This window comes from Schistocerca gregaria, unplaced genomic scaffold, assembly GCF_023897955.1.
Source record: "Schistocerca gregaria isolate iqSchGreg1 unplaced genomic scaffold, iqSchGreg1.2 ptg000169l, whole genome shotgun sequence".
Lineage (NCBI taxonomy): Eukaryota > Metazoa > Arthropoda > Insecta > Orthoptera > Acrididae > Schistocerca > Schistocerca gregaria.
The window spans coordinates 14,260,688-14,277,690 of NW_026061724.1; the positions used below are offsets into that span (position 1 = coordinate 14,260,688).

A 17,003-nucleotide genomic window follows, 5' to 3' on the forward strand; every position below is an offset into this window, starting at 1 on the left:
CTATAGCCAAAATTCTTATTATTAAACCAAGTTGTCTTAAAGTAGAAAGAGCAATAATCTTCTTTAAATCAAACTCAAAATTATCGCCCAATCCAGCCATAAATATAGTTATACAACCAATTAAAAGTAAAAATCAACCACCATTATAAGTATCCAATATTGGTCTAAAACGAATTAATAAATAAACACCAGCAGTAACAAGAGTAGAAGAATGAACTAAAGCAGAAACAGGAGTAGGAGCTGCTATAGCAGCAGGAAGTCATGAAGAGAAAGGAATCTGAGCTCTCTTAGTTATAGCTGCTAAAACAATTAATATAGTAATGAGCTTTATTTCAAAAGAATTAGAAATAAAATCATAATAATAAATATAATTTCAACCAACAAAATTTAACATTCATGCAATAGAAATTAAAATAGCAACATCACCAATACGATTAGAAAGTGCAGTTAATATACCAGCACTATAAGATTTTACATTTTGATAATAAATAACTAAACAATAAGAAACTAAACCTAAACCATCTCAACCTAATAAAATTCTAATTAAATTAGGACTAATAATTAAAAAACCTATAGAAAGAATAAATATTAAAACAATAATAATAAAACGATTTATATTCTTTTCACCAGATATATAATCCTCTCTATAATAAATAACCAAAGAAGAAATATATATAACAAAAGATATAAAAATAAGAGATATTCAATCCAAAATTAAATTTATAACAACTATAGAACCATTTAAATTGAAAAGCTCTCACTCAACAAAAACTCTATAATCAATTATTAAATAATAAATACCTAAAATAAAAATTATAGTTCTCGAAATAAACAAAGAAAAAAAAACTCAAAGAACAAATAGAAAATAAATTCACGGCCTAAGATGAAAAACTTCATATCATTGATTCCACAAAACAATATTTTTAATTAAAATACTTAAGCAAACTAAACAAAGAAATATTCACCCTTTAAACAGAGAATATTTAAAGGCAATCAATGTAAAAGTAAAAGATGATATTCACGAAAATAACCAAGAGAACAAGTATAAACACCAGAATAATAATTCCCATGCTGAGAATAAGAATATATATACAAAGTATAAACAGCTCTAAAAAAAGATAAAAAAATCAAAGCAAAGAATCTAAAAGAAGATCAAGATATAATTCTATTTAATAATCTAATTTCACCTACCAAATTTAAAGAAGGAGGAGCAGCCATATTTGATGATCTTAAAAGAAATCATCATAAAGCCATTCTTGGCATCAAATTAATTATACCCTTGTTAATTAATAATCTTCGTCTACCTAAACGTTCATAAATAATATTAGATAAACAAAATAAACCAGAAGAACATAAACCATGACCAACCATTAGAGAAAGAGAACCTACACAACCTCATCAATTCATAGTCATCAATCCACCAATAACCATTCTTATATGAGCAACAGAAGAATATGCAATTAAAGACTTTAAATCAACCTGACGAAAACAAATAAATCTTACAATAACACCCCCAGATAAACCTAAAGACAATCAAAAATAATTAAACTTTAAACCCAAATAAGAAATAACCTTTATAACACGAAAAATACCATAACCACCTAACTTTAATAAAACACCAGCAAGAATTATTCTACCTGAAATAGGGGCCTCTACATGAGCCTTAGGAAGTCATAAATGAACCAAAAACATAGGTATCTTAACTAAAAAAGCCAAAATTATAAATACATAAAACATAAAATAATAAGAACCAAAATCAACCAATAAAGGAAAATATAAAGTATTAGAAAAATCATAAACCTTAAATAAAACTAATAATAAAGGTAATCTAGCAACCAAAGTATAAAAAATTAAATAAACACCAGCCTGCAAACGCTCAGGTTGATAACCCCAACCCAAAATTAAAAGTAAAGTAGGAACTAATCTAGCCTAAAAAAAAATATAAAAAGAAAGAAGACTTAATCTAGCAAATGAACAATAAAGCATAATTATTAAAATCAAAACCATAAAAACAAAACAATTAGAATGATATGAACTTAAATAAACTGAACCTCTAGCAGTGATTATTAAAGAACAAATCCAAAAACTAAGTAAAATTAAACTAAAAGAAAAATAATCAATACCAAAATAATATCTAATTATATTCAAATCAGCATATGAATAAACACAAATTATAAAAACAAAACCCGACAGAAACAATAAAGAATGAACCAAACATCAACAATTATTTAATAAACAAAGAGGGATCAAAAAAATTGTTATAAATAAATACTTTAACATAAAGATAAACCAAAAGAATTAAAAAATCATTACCATGAGAACGAATTATTGAAACTAAAATAGAAAGACCTAAAGCACCCTCACAAACAGAAAAAACTAAAAAAATAACAGGAAAAAAATAATCATAATCAAACTCAATAAGAAAAACAATAACTAACATAAATAAAGAAAGAACAATATATTCTAATCTCAAAAGAACCATTAATAAATGTTTACGTTTAGAAGAAAAAACATAAACACCAGCAAAATAAATCAATAAAGAAGTAAAAATAGAGAATATAAACATTAGTTTTAATAGTTTAAAAAAAACGCCGGTCTTGTAAACCGGAAATAAGTCCAGCCCCCACTTTTAAATCTTCAGACGTGGAAAAGCTTCCATCATCGGTCCCCAAAACCGGTATTTTAAATAAACTAACCCCTGAAATGATCAAAATAATAATTATATCATTATCAAATGTAATAAATATTAATTTTATTAAATTAAGACACCCAATATCAATAATGCTTTTTATTATCCTTCAAAACTTCCTAGTTGGATTAATAACAGGAACAATAATAGAAAGATATTGATTATCATATATTTTATTTTTAACATTTCTTGGTGGTATACTAGTATTATTTATTTACATTACAAGAATTGCATCAAACGAAATATTTCAGCCTAAATCAATCACTATAATTATTACATTAATAATGTGAGTATTTATCATATTAATATTAATTATTCTAGATATATCTATATTTATAGACTTTTTCAAAAACACCGAAACTATAAATATTGATGATTCAATCAATTATCAAGAAATAACAATATCTTTAGAAAAATTATATAATAGAACAACATTCATTATTACAATAATAATAATAATTTATTTATTTTTAGCACTACTAGCAGTTGTTAAAATCACCAATATTAATCAGGGACCTATTCGTAAAATAAGATAATTACTAATGAATAAACCCTTACGATTAAGACATCCTTTAATTAAAATTATTAATAACTCTTTAATTGACTTACCTGCCCCAACAAATATTTCATTTTGATGAAATTTTGGATCCCTATTAGGTTTATGTTTGGTAATTCAAATCGTAACTGGACTATTTTTAGCTATACATTATACATCAAATATTGAAATAGCATTCAGTAGTGTAGTACACATCTGCCGAGACGTAAATAATGGTTGAATTATCCGAACCTTACACGCAAATGGAGCATCTATATTTTTTATTTGTATTTACTTACATGTAGGACGGGGAATTTACTATGGATCTTATATATATATACATACCTGAATAATTGGTACAGTGATTTTATTTTTAGTTATAGCAACTGCATTTATAGGATATGTCTTACCCTGAGGCCAAATATCTTTTTGAGGTGCAACAGTAATTACTAATTTATTATCAGCAATCCCATACTTAGGAACAGATTTAGTCCAATGAGTATGAGGAGGATTCGCTGTTGATAATGCAACATTAAATCGATTCTTCACATTCCATTTTGTATTACCATTTATTATTGCTGCTATAGCAGCAATTCATTTATTTTTTCTTCACCAAACAGGATCTAATAATCCTCTTGGAGTATATGGAGATATTGAAAAAATTCCATTCCATCCATACTTTACCTTTAAGGATTCTATTACATTTGTAATGATAACATCATTATTAATTATACTATGTTTAATTAATCCTTACCTATTAGGAGATCCAGATAACTTTGTACCTGCCAACCCATTAGTAACACCAGTTCACATTCAACCAGAATGATATTTCCTATTTGCATATGCAATTCTACGATCTATCCCTAATAAGTTAGGAGGTGTTATTGCATTATTTTTATCAATTAGAATCTTAATAATTTTACCATTTTATAATAAAACACCATTCCGAGGCATTCAATTTTACCCTATTAATCAAATTTTATTCTGAATTATAGTAGTTGTTGTATGCTTACTAACGTGAATTGGTAAACGACCTGTTGAAGAACCTTATATTATAACAGGTCAAATCTTAACAATTATTTACTTCACAAATTTCTTAATTAATGTCCATGTCGCAAACGCATGAGATAAATTAATTAAGGAATAAAGTTAATTAGCTTAGGAAAAGCATATGTTTTGAAAACATAAAATTCGAAGTTTAACTCTTCTATTAACTTTTCTCAAAAATTTTCACTACACAAATGAGATAAATAAAATCTTTAAACCAACAAAGAAAATAAAAAAATTCAAAGATAAAGGTAAAAAACTTTTTCAAGCTAAGTACATTAATTTATCATAACGGAACCGTGGTAATGTTCCACGAACCCAAATAAAACCAAAAGATATAATAGCAAGCTTAATAAAAAATATAAAAGAATAAAAATCACCGCCCAAAAAAATTAAAGCCAATAACATTCTTATGAAGACAATTCTAGTATATTCAGCTAAAAAAATTAAAGTAAAACCACCCGCACCATACTCAATATAAAATCCTGAAACTAACTCAGATTCCCCTTCAGCAAAATCAAAAGGAGTACGATTAGTTTCAGCTAAGCAAGAAGCAAAACAAGCTAAAGCTAAAGGAAAAGAAATAATAATAAATCAACAATAAAGCTGATAGTTTATAAAATCAAACATATTAAAACTACCAATTAAAATAATTAAAGACAATAAAATTAAAGCTAAACTAACTTCATAAGAAATTGTTTGAGCAACAGAACGAAGAGAACCTAATAATGAATAATTTGAATTAGAAGATCAACCAGCAATTATAACAGTATAAACACCTAATCTAGTACAACATAAAAAAAATAAAAATCCATAAGAAAAAGAACACATATAAGTTAAATAAGGAAAAATTACTCAAACGGCTAAAGAAATCATTAAATTAAAAACAGGGGAAAAATAATAAAGTAGGTAATTAGATATAATAGGAATTGGCTGCTCCTTACAAATTAACTTAATAGCATCTCTAAATGGCTGAGGAATTCCAACAAAACCTACCTTATTTGGACCCTTTCGAATCTGAATATAACCTAAAACCTTACGCTCTAATAAAGTTAAAAAGGCAACACTAATTAAAACACAAATAACCAATAAAAGAAAATTCAAAATAAATATAAATAAATCATAAAGTATCAATACTATTTGTAGAAAAAATCTACATAAATGAATTCTAAATTCAACACATTAATCTGTCAAAATAGTAAATAAATTAATATTAATCAATATAACAAAAAATATTTTAACCATATGGTCCTTTCGTACTAATATGGATTAACAATCTTAGGATAGAAACCGACCTGGCTCACGCCGGTCTGAACTCAGATCATGTAAGAATTTAAAGGTCGAGCAGACCTAATCATTGGGCTCCTGCACCCAAAATTTTTCTTAATCCAACATCGAGGTCGCAATCTGCTTTGTCGATGTGAGATCTCAAAAACAATTACGCTGTTATCCCTAAGGTAACTTAATCTTATGATCATAAATTATGGATCAAAATAACAAACATAAATAAATGATATAATAATGAAGAGTTTATCTATTCTTCATGTCACCCCAACAAAACATCATCATTAAATATAGAAAGACAAACAAAAAACTATATAAAAGTAAAATGTCAAGCTCTATAGGGTCTTCTCGTCCTAAAGAAGAATTTAAGCCTTTTGACTCAAAAGTTAAATTCAAAAATTTATTAAGAGACAGTTGATTTCTCGTCAAGCCATTCATTCCAGCCACTAATTAAGAGACTAATGATTATGCTACCTTTGCACGGTCAAAATACCGCGGCTCTTTAAAAATACGCTCAGTGAGCAGGCCAGACCTCAAAATATAAACAAGAGGACATGTTTTTGATAAACAGGCGGAATTCAATTTTGCCTAGTTCCTTATAATAAGTTCACAAGGTAGAAATTTCATACAAATAAATATACTAATTCTATCATTATTACAAAAATTTTAAAATTAAATTAATAATCTTAATAAAAAACCTAAAATATTTATAAAATCAAAATAAAAAATAATGAACTAAAACGTAATCTTAAAGATAGCTGGTTTAAAGCTTACTATTATATTTCTATAAAATAAATTATAGGTTATTAACTTCAAAGCTTATCCCTTAAAGAATAAATAAGTTAATATTTTTACTTAAAAAATTAAATAAAAACAAATAACTTTACAAAATTAAATTTTTTCTTAAGAAACTAGATATCTTGGGAAACGATTAACATCTCATTTCTATAAATAATTTAATAATAATTATGATACATTAACTATAAATTATTTATAAATCAACCCAAATAGAGACAAGTAAAATAAATACTAAAATTTTGATAAACCCTGATACAAAAGGTACAATAAATAAAATCTACTTAAAAAAATTTAAAATAATATTTCATAAAACACTTACATTACCAATAAACTATAATTTAAAAAATCAATTCTATAAAATATACTAAGACAAAAATACAATATAACTCTAAAAAGATTCTCTGATAACGGAGATATACAAACAAATAAATTAAGTAGAGTAAATCGTGTATTATCAATCATGGAGTAGGTTCCTCTGAATGGAATGAGATACCGCAAAATTCTTTGGGTTTAAAGACCTTAACTAATAGTACCCTGGTAAATATAATTAACATTTAAAATAATAGGGTATCTAATCCTAGTTTATTATTTAAATTTCACAGATTCATAAAAAGGGCCACAAATAAATTTTAACATTTCACCTTACAAATTTATATTTCAACCCTAATAATATAAACAACTGTTTTAACCAATAATATTCACTTGTATCAATCGTATAACCGCGGCTGCTGGCACGAATTATGCCGATACTAAATCAATTGCTAAATCCAAAATCACTTGATAATTAAATCAAATTACTGCAAAAAGAACATTTAGTCTAACAAAACTTACATATAATACAAAGAAAAAGTGAATAAACAAGCAAGAATAAAACTTTTAACAATAAAAAATAAGAAAATTTTAAATCTATTAATTCAGGAAAAAATAAAAGATTCAAATATTTAAAGAAAAAAAAGAAAAAAACCACAAACATTAACAAAAAAAAAGAAACGCCCCTATGTATGACCACAACAACTTCTCTATTATATATAATTAAAGATTAATATGGAACATGTATAGCAATAAATGTATTATATTGTTTCTTATTTAATCTTTCTTTTCACTAATAAATAAAGAAAGATTAAATAATATAATAAATATATTTTATACAATTATGTAATTTAATATAATATGTTATTAATATGAATTCTTTTTTTTATATTAAGTTAACTTTCATATATATTAGTTAAATAATCTAATTATAGATAATTTACATAATTATATTAGTATAATTAATATAATTATTTATATTAATTATAATATTTTATATTTAAATTAATAATTTTATTTATTATATCCAATTATAATAATATTAAATATTAAATTACATATTATTATATATATTATATTATAATAACCTATTTTAAGCTAAAAACATAAGTAGCTATAATCCTAGGTAAATAATTGCATTAAAATAATCAATTGATAATGGTAAGATGAACTTATAATACTTTAATTTCAATTAAATGTAATATATTAATATAAATTATTTATTATATATATATATATAAAAAAATAAAATGAGCAGGATAAATTAATCCTAATTAAACAAAATAATACATAAAAGAATTTCAAAAAAAACTTTCGATTTATATATTAAATAAATGAAGTGCCTGATTAAAGGGTTACCTTGATAGGGTAAATAAAGTAAATAAAATTACCTTAATTAAAATTACATAAGATAGAATTAAACTACCTCCTTTAGTATCAAAAACTAACGTGCATCATACACCTTAATGTAAAAAGGTAAGCTAAACAAGCTAATGGGTTCATACCCCATTTATAGAGGTATCAATCCTCTCCTTTTTAATGACCAACAACTCTACAAAACTTCTCTTCCTATCAACATTAATGATAGGAACGATCCTGTCCATTTCATCAAATTCCTGATTTGGGGTTTGAATAGGACTTGAGATCAACTTACTTTCATTTATTCCGCTCCTAACAAGAAATAAAAATATAATAATAAATGAATCATCAATTAAATATTTTATTGTCCAAGCAATAGCATCGACAATATTATTATTTTCAATTTTGCTGATTCAAATAAAATATCCCATGGGATGGGAAACAGAATTTATCCCATCAATAATAATTAGATCTAGACTATTATTAAAGATTGGAGCTGCACCTTTCCATTTCTGATTTCCAGAAGTTATAGGAGCATCAAGATGAAATAATTGTTTAACATTAATAACATGACAAAAAATCGCCCCAATAATGGTCTTATCTTATTGTATTCAATTAAGAGCTTTTATTTGAACAATTATTATCTTAAGAATTATTATTGGGGCAATAGGAGGTTTAAATCAAACATCCTTACGACAACTTTTAGCATATTCATCAATCAGACATCTAGGTTGAATAATTATATCATTAACAGTCAGAGAAAACATCTGAGAACTATACTTCATTATTTACTCACTATTAAGATTAATTATAGTTTTATTATTTAAGCAAATAAATTTATTTTTCATAAATCAAATTTATTCAGCCAGAATTATAAAAACCGAAATTAAATTCATAATATTCTTATCTTTATTATCTTTAGGTGGACTACCACCATTCCTTGGATTCTTACCAAAATGAATTGTAATACAATCATTAATAGAAAACAATATAACAACTATTATAACTATTATAGTTGTATTAACTACAATTACACTCTACTACTATATACGTATTAGATTCTCAGCTCTAATTATATCATACACAGAACATTCGTGATCTATAAAGATAAAGTCCCAAAAATCAAGAATCATTCTTCCTATAACAGTAATAATTTCAACAATAGGATTGATTTCAACATCAACCTTAATTTCATTATACTAAGGACTTAAGTTAATCAAACTAATAACCTTCAAAGTTATAATTAAAAGAATAATCTTTTAGGCCTTAGTAAAATTTTACACCTCTAGAATTGCAGTCTAGAATCATAATTGAATATAAGACCTAAATATGATAAGAGAGAAAACATCTCATAAGTAGATTTACAGTCTACCACCTAAAATTCAGCCATCTTACCGCAAAAATGATAATTCTCAACAAACCATAAGGACATTGGTACTTTATACTTCATATTTGGAGCATGAGCAGGAATAGTAGGAACATCAATAAGAATACTTATTCGTGCTGAACTTGGCCAACCCGGATCTCTAATTGGGGATGACCAGATTTATAATGTTATTATTACAGCTCACGCATTCGTAATAATTTTCTTTATAGTAATACCTATTATAATTGGTGGATTTGGTAATTGACTTGTTCCACTAATAATTGGTGCACCAGATTACGATGAGGAATAATTTTATTTATTGCATCAGAGGTATTATTTTTCGTTTCTTTTTTTTGAGCATTCTTTAGAAGAAGATTAGCACCAACAATTGAACTAGGAATACTATGACCTCCAATAGGAATTCAACCCTTTAACCCTATACAAATTCCATTACTTAATACAGCTATTCTTTTAGCATCAGGAGTAACAGTAACATGAGCACATCATAGTTTAATGGAATCTAATCATACTCAAGCACTACAAGGATTGTTCTTCACAGTGTTATTAGGACTATACTTTACAATACTTCAAGCATATGAATATTGAGAAGCACCTTTTACCATTGCAGATGCAGTTTATGGATCAACATTCTTTGTTGCAACAGGATTCCATGGTTTACACGTAATTATTGGAACAATCTTTTTATCAACATGTCTTTTTCGACACTCAATAAATCAATTTTCACCAAGACATCACTTTGGATTTGAAGCAGCAGCATGATACTGACACTTCGTAGACGTAGTATGATTATTCTTATATATCTCTATTTATTGATGAGGTAGATAATTGTTTTTCTAGTATAAATAGTACATTTGACTTCCAATCAGAAAGCTTGATATAAATCAAGAAAAACTATTCTAATTCTATCAACAAGAGTTTTCATTAGATTTATTATTCCAATAATTGTTATAATCCTGGCAACAACACTATCAAAAAAATTAATTAATGATCGAGAAAAAAGATCACCATTTGAATGTGGGTTTGATCCAAAAAGATCAGCACGAATACCATTCTCAATACGATTCTTCCTAATCGCAGTAATCTTTTTAATTTTTGATGTAGAAATTGCACTAATTCTAAAACATTTGGGTTGCATTCAAAAAGTATTGATATTATCAATCAACCTTAAATAGAATAAGAAGCGAAATATTGCAGTCAGTTTCGACCTGGAAGATTGGTATGTACTACCCTTATTCTTATTAATTGAAGCCAAAAGGAGGCGTATTACTGTTAATAATATAATTGAACTATAATAGTTCCAATTAAGGAAATGTAAAGCCAATATGAAAGCTGCTAACTTTTTATATTAGCGGTTAAACTCCGTTAACATTTCTAAAATTTATATAGTTTAAATAAAACATTACATTTTCACTGTAAAAATAATATATATATATTTATAAATACTTAAAAGTAAAAATACTTCCTTAACATCTTCAGTGTCACGCTCTAATTATAAGCTATTTAAGTAAACGAAAAACAATATTACCAAAATAAATATTCAAAAAATAAAAGTTAAAAGATAAATCTTGAAATTAGAATCATATCAACCTTGAATATAACCAATTAAATAAATAAATAATCTATATAAACCTTGACCACCAAGTAATTCACCTCAACCATAATCAAATGACTTAGATGAATAATAACCTATTTTTAAAGGAATATATCTAATAAACTTAGTTGAAAGAAAAGGTATAAATCATATAGAACCAGCAAATCTAACAAAAGAAAGTATACTTAAAGAAAATAAATTATGAGAAAACTCAAAATTAGAAATAAGATAACCTAAATAAGCACCTAAAATAACAACTGTAATAGTTAAAAACTTTAAATAATAAGGTAAAGCAATCACATGAGGAATAGGAAAAATTAATCAAGATAAAAGACTACCACCAAAAACAGCAACAAACAATAGACCAATTATTCCAAATGAAATATAATAACCCTTATCATCAAAAGAAAATCTAGAATAAAAATTATTATCACCAGATATTGAATAATAAAACAAACGAAAAGAATAAGAAGCAGTTAAACCAGTAGAAAAAAAATAAAGAAAAAAAATTAAACAATTAATTCATCTTAAACAAACCATCTCAAGAATTAAATCCTTTGAATAAAATCCCGCTAAAAAAGGTATTCCACACAAAGATAAACTAGAAACATTAAAACAAACTGAAGTTAAAGGTATGAAATTAACAATTGATCCTATAAAACGAATATCCTGAGAATCCTTCAAATTATGAATTATTGAACCTGCACATATAAATAATAATGCCTTAAATAAAGCATGAGCCAATAAATGAAAAAATGCAAGCTTTGGATAACCTATAGCCAAAATTCTTATTATTAAACCAAGTTGTCTTAAAGTAGAAAGAGCAATAATCTTCTTTAAATCAAACTCAAAATTAGCGCCCAATCCAGCCATAAATATAGTTATACAACCAATTAAAAGTAAAAATCAACCACAATTATAAGTATCCAATATTGGTCTAAAACGAATTAATAAATAAACACCAGCAGTAACAAGAGTAGAAGAATGAACTAAAGCAGAAACAGGAGTAGGAGCTGCTATAGCAGCAGGAAGTCATGAAGAGAAAGGAATCTGAGCTCTCTTAGTTATAGCTGCTAAAACAATTAATATAGTAATGAGCTTTATTTCAAAAGAATTAGAAATAAAATCATAATAATAAATATAATTTCAACCACCAAAATTTAACATTCATGCAATAGAAATTAAAATAGCAACATCACCAATACGATTAGAAAGTGCAGTTAATATACCAGCACTATAAGATTTTACATTTTGATAATAAATAACTAAACAATAAGAAACTAAACCTAAACCATCTCAACCTAATAAAATTCTAATTAAATTAGGACTAATAATTAAAAAACCTATAGAAAGAATAAATATTAAAACAATAATAATAAAACGATTTATATTCTTTTCACCAGATATATAATCCTCTCTATAATAAATAACCAAAGAAGAAATATGTATAACAAAAGATATAAAAATAAGAGATATTCAATCCAAAATTAAAGTTATAACAACTATAGAACCATTTAAATTGAAAAGCTCTCACTCAACAAAAACTCTATAATCAATTATTAAATAATAAATACCTAAAATAAAAATTATAGTTCTCGAAATAAACAAAGAAAAAAAACTCAAAGAACAAATAGAAAATAAATTCACGGCCTAAGATGAAAAACTTCATATCATTCATTCCACAAAACAATATTTTTAATTAAAATACTTAAGCAAACTAAACAAAGAAATATTCACCCTTTAAACAGAGAATATTTAAAGGCAATCAATGTAAAAGTAAAAGATGATATTCACGAAAATAACCAAGAGAACAAGTATAAACACCACAATAATAATTCCCATGCTGAGAATAAGAATATATATACAAAGTATAAACAGCTCTAAAAAAAGATAAAAAAATCAAAGCAAAGAATCTAAAAGAAGATCAAGATATAATTCTATTTAATAATCTAATTTCACCTACCAAATTTAAAGAAGGAGGAGCAGCCATATTTGATGATCTTAAAAGAAATCATCATAAAGCCATTCTTGGCATCAAATTAATTATACCCTTGTTAATTAATAATCTTCGTCTACCTAAACGTTCATAAATAATATTAGATAAACAAAATAAACCAGAAGAACATAAACCATGACCAACCATTAGAGAAAGAGAACCTACACAACCTCATCAATTCATAGTCATCAATCCACCAATAACCATTCTTATATGAGCAACAGAAGAATATGCAATTAAAGACTTTACATCAACCTGACGTAAACAAATAAATCTTACAATAACACCCCCAGATAAACCTAAAGACAATCAAAAATAATTAAACTTTAAACCCAAATAAGAAATAACCTTTATAACACGAAAAATACCATAACCACCTAACTTTAATAAAACACCAGCAAGAATTATTCTACCTGAAATAGGGGCCTCTACATGAGCCTTAGGAAGTCATAAATGAACCAAAAACATAGGTATCTTAACTAAAAAAGCCAAAATTATAAACACATAAAACATAAAATAATAAGAACCAAAATCAACCAATAAAGGAAAATATCAAGTATTAGAAAAATCATAAACCTTAAATAAAACTAATAATAAAGGTAATATAGCAACCAAAGTATAAAAAATTAAATAAACACCAGCCTGCAAACGCTCAGGTTGATAACCCCAACCCAAAATTAAAAGTAAAGTAGGAACTAATCTAGCCTCAAAAAAAATATAAAAAGAAAGAAGACTTAATCTAGCAAATGAACAGTAAAGCATAATTATTAAAATCAAAACCATACAAACAAAAAAATTAGAATGATATGAACTTAAATAAACTGAACCTCTAGCAGTGATTATTAAAGAACAAATCCAAAAACTAAGTAAAATTAAACTAAAAGAAAAATAATCAATACCAAAATAATATCTAATTATATTCAAATCAGCATATGAATAAACACAAATTATAAAAACAAAACCCGACAGAAACATTAAAGAATGAACCAACCATCAACAATTATTTAATAAACAAAGAGGGATCAAAAAAATAGTTATAAATAAATACTTTAACATAAAGATAAACCAAAAGAATTAAAAAAATCATTACCATGAGAACGAATTATTGAAACTAAAATAGAAAGACCTAAAGCACCCTCACAAACAGAAAAAACTAAAAAAATAACAGGAAAAAAATAATCATAATCAAACTCAATAAGAAAAACAATAACTAACATAAATAAAGAAAGAACAATATATTCTAATCTCAAAAGAACCATTAATAAATGTTTACGTTTAGAAGAAAAAACATAAACACCAGCAAAATAAATCAATAAAGAAGTAAAAATAGAGAATATAAACATTAGTTTTAATAGTTTAAAAAAAACGCTGGTCTTGTAAACCGGAAATAAGTCCAGCCCCCACTTTTAAAACTTCAGAGGTGGAAAAGCTTCCATCATCGGTCCCCAAAACCGGTATTTTAAATAAACTAACCCCTGAAATGATCAAAATAATAATTATATCATTATCAAATGTAATAAATATTAATTTTATTAAATTAAGACACCCAATATCAATAATGCTTTTTATTATCCTTCAAACCTTCCTAGTTGGATTAATAACAGGAACAATAATAGAAAGATATTGATTATCATATATTTTATTTTTAACATTTCTTGGTGGTATACTAGTATTATTTATTTACATTACAAGAATTGCATCAAACGAAATATTTCAGCCTAAATCAATCACTATAATTATTACATTAATAATGTGAGTATTTATCATATTAATATTAATTATTCTAGATATATCTATATTTATAGACTTTTTCAAAAACACCGAAACTATAAATATTGATAATTCAATCAATTATCAAGAAATAACAATATCTTTAGAAAAATTATATAATAGACCAACATTCATTATTACAATAATAATAATAATTTATTTATTTTTAGCACTACTAGCAGTTGTTAAAATCACCAATATTAATCAGGGACCTATTCGTAAAATAAGATAATTACTAATGAATAAACCCTTACGATTAAGACATCCTTTAATTAAAATTATTAATAACTCTTTAATTGACTTACCTGCCCCAACAAATATTTCATTTTGATGAAATTTTGGATCCCTATTAGGTTTATGTTTGGTAATTCAAATCGTAACTGGACTATTTTTAGCTATACATTATACATCAAATATTGAAATAGCATTCAGTAGTGTAGTACACATCTGCCGAGACGTAAATAATGGTTGAATTATCCGAACCTTACACGCAAATGGAGCATCTATATTTTTTATTTGTATTTACTTACATGTAGGACGGGGAATTTACTATGGATCTTATATATATATACATACCTGAATAATTGGTACAGTGATTTTATTTTTAGTTATAGCAACTGCATTTATAGGATATGTCTTACCCTGAGGCCAAATATCTTTTTGAGGTGCAACAGTAATTACTAATTTATTATCAGCAATCCCATACTTAGGAACAGATTTAGTCCAATGAGTATGAGGAGGATTCGCTGTTGATAATGCAACATTAAATCGATTCTTCACATTCCATTTTGTATTACCATTTATTATTGCTGCTATAGCAGCAATTCATTTATTTTTTCTTCACCAAACAGGATCTAATAATCCTCTTGGAGTAAATGGAGATATTGAAAAAATTCCATTCCATCCATACTTTACCTTTAAGGATTCTATTACATTTGTAATGATAACATCATTATTAATTATACTATGTTTAATTAATCCTTACCTATTAGGAGATCCAGATAACTTTGTACCTGCCAACCCATTAGTAACACCAGTTCACATTCAACCAGAATGATATTTCCTATTTGCATATGCAATTCTACGATCTATCCCTAATAAGTTAGGAGGTGTTATTGCATTATTTTTATCAATTAGAATCTTAATAATTTTACCATTTTATAATAAAACACCATTCCGAGGCATTCAATTTTACCCTATTAATCAAATTTTATTCTGAATTATAGTAGTTGTTGTATGCTTACTAACGTGAATTGGTAAACGACCTGTTGAAGAACCTTATATTATAACAGGTCAAATCTTAACAATTATTTACTTCACATATTTCTTAATTAATGTCCATGTCGCAAACGCATGAGATAAATTAATTAAGGAATAAAGTTAATTAGCTTAGGAAAAGCATATGTTTTGAAAACATAAAATTCGAAGTTTAACTCTTCTATTAACTTTTCTCAAAAAATTTCACTAAACAAATGAGATAAATAAAATCTTTAAACCAACAAAGAAAATAAAAAAATTCAAAGATAAAGGTAAAAAACTTTTTCAAGCTAAGTACATTAATTTATCATAACGGAACCGTGGTAATGTTCCACGAACCCAAATAAAACCAAAAGATATAATAGCAAGCTTAATAAAAAATATATAAGAATAAAAATCACCGCCCAAAAAAATTAAAGCCAATAACATTCTTATGAAGACAATTCTAGTATATTCAGCTAAAAAAATTAAAGTAAAACCACCCGCACCATACTCAATATAAAATCCTGAAACTAACTCAGATTCCCCTTCAGCAAAATCAAAAGGAGTACGATTAGTTTCAGCTAAGCAAGAAGCAAAACAAGCTAAAGCTAAAGGAAAAGAAATAATAATAAATCAACAATAAAGCTGATAGTTTATAAAATCAAACATATTAAAACTACCAATTAAAATAATTAAAGACAATAAAATTAAAGCTAAACTAACTTCATAAGAAATTGTTTGAGCAACAGAACGAAGAGAACCTAATAATGAATAATTTGAATTAGAAGATCAACCAGCAATTATAACAGTATAAACACCTAATCTAGTACAACATAAAAAAAATAAAAATCCATAAGAAAAAGAACACATATAAGTTAAATAAGGAAAAATTACTCAAACGGCTAAAGAAATCATTAAATTAAAAACAGGGGAAAAATAATAAAGTAGGTAATTAGATATAATAGGAATTGGCTGCTCCTTACAAATTAACTTAATAGC

At 25.8% G+C, this 17,003-nt stretch overlaps 1 protein-coding gene and 1 long non-coding RNA gene across 3 annotated transcripts in view; one reads left to right on the forward strand and one right to left on the reverse strand.

The window, feature by feature from the left end:
- Positions 1 to 5,476: 5,476 nt before the first annotated feature.
- The window catches only part of LOC126302186 (uncharacterized), a 40,476-nt gene continuing 28,949 nt past the window's right edge, over positions 5,477 to 17,003 (forward strand). For both annotated transcript variants that reach the window (XR_007553102.1, XR_007553101.1), the window contains exon 1: positions 5,477 to 6,169. This is a non-coding gene — a long non-coding RNA (uncharacterized LOC126302186). The remainder of the gene's footprint in view (positions 6,170 to 17,003) is intronic.
- On the reverse strand, positions 10,961 to 12,336 carry LOC126302176 (NADH-ubiquinone oxidoreductase chain 5-like). Its single transcript, XM_049991726.1, has one exon. The coding sequence runs from the start codon at positions 11,870 to 11,872 to the stop codon at positions 11,522 to 11,524; it is 351 nt and encodes a 116-aa protein (XP_049847683.1). The 5' UTR covers positions 11,873 to 12,336; the 3' UTR covers positions 10,961 to 11,521.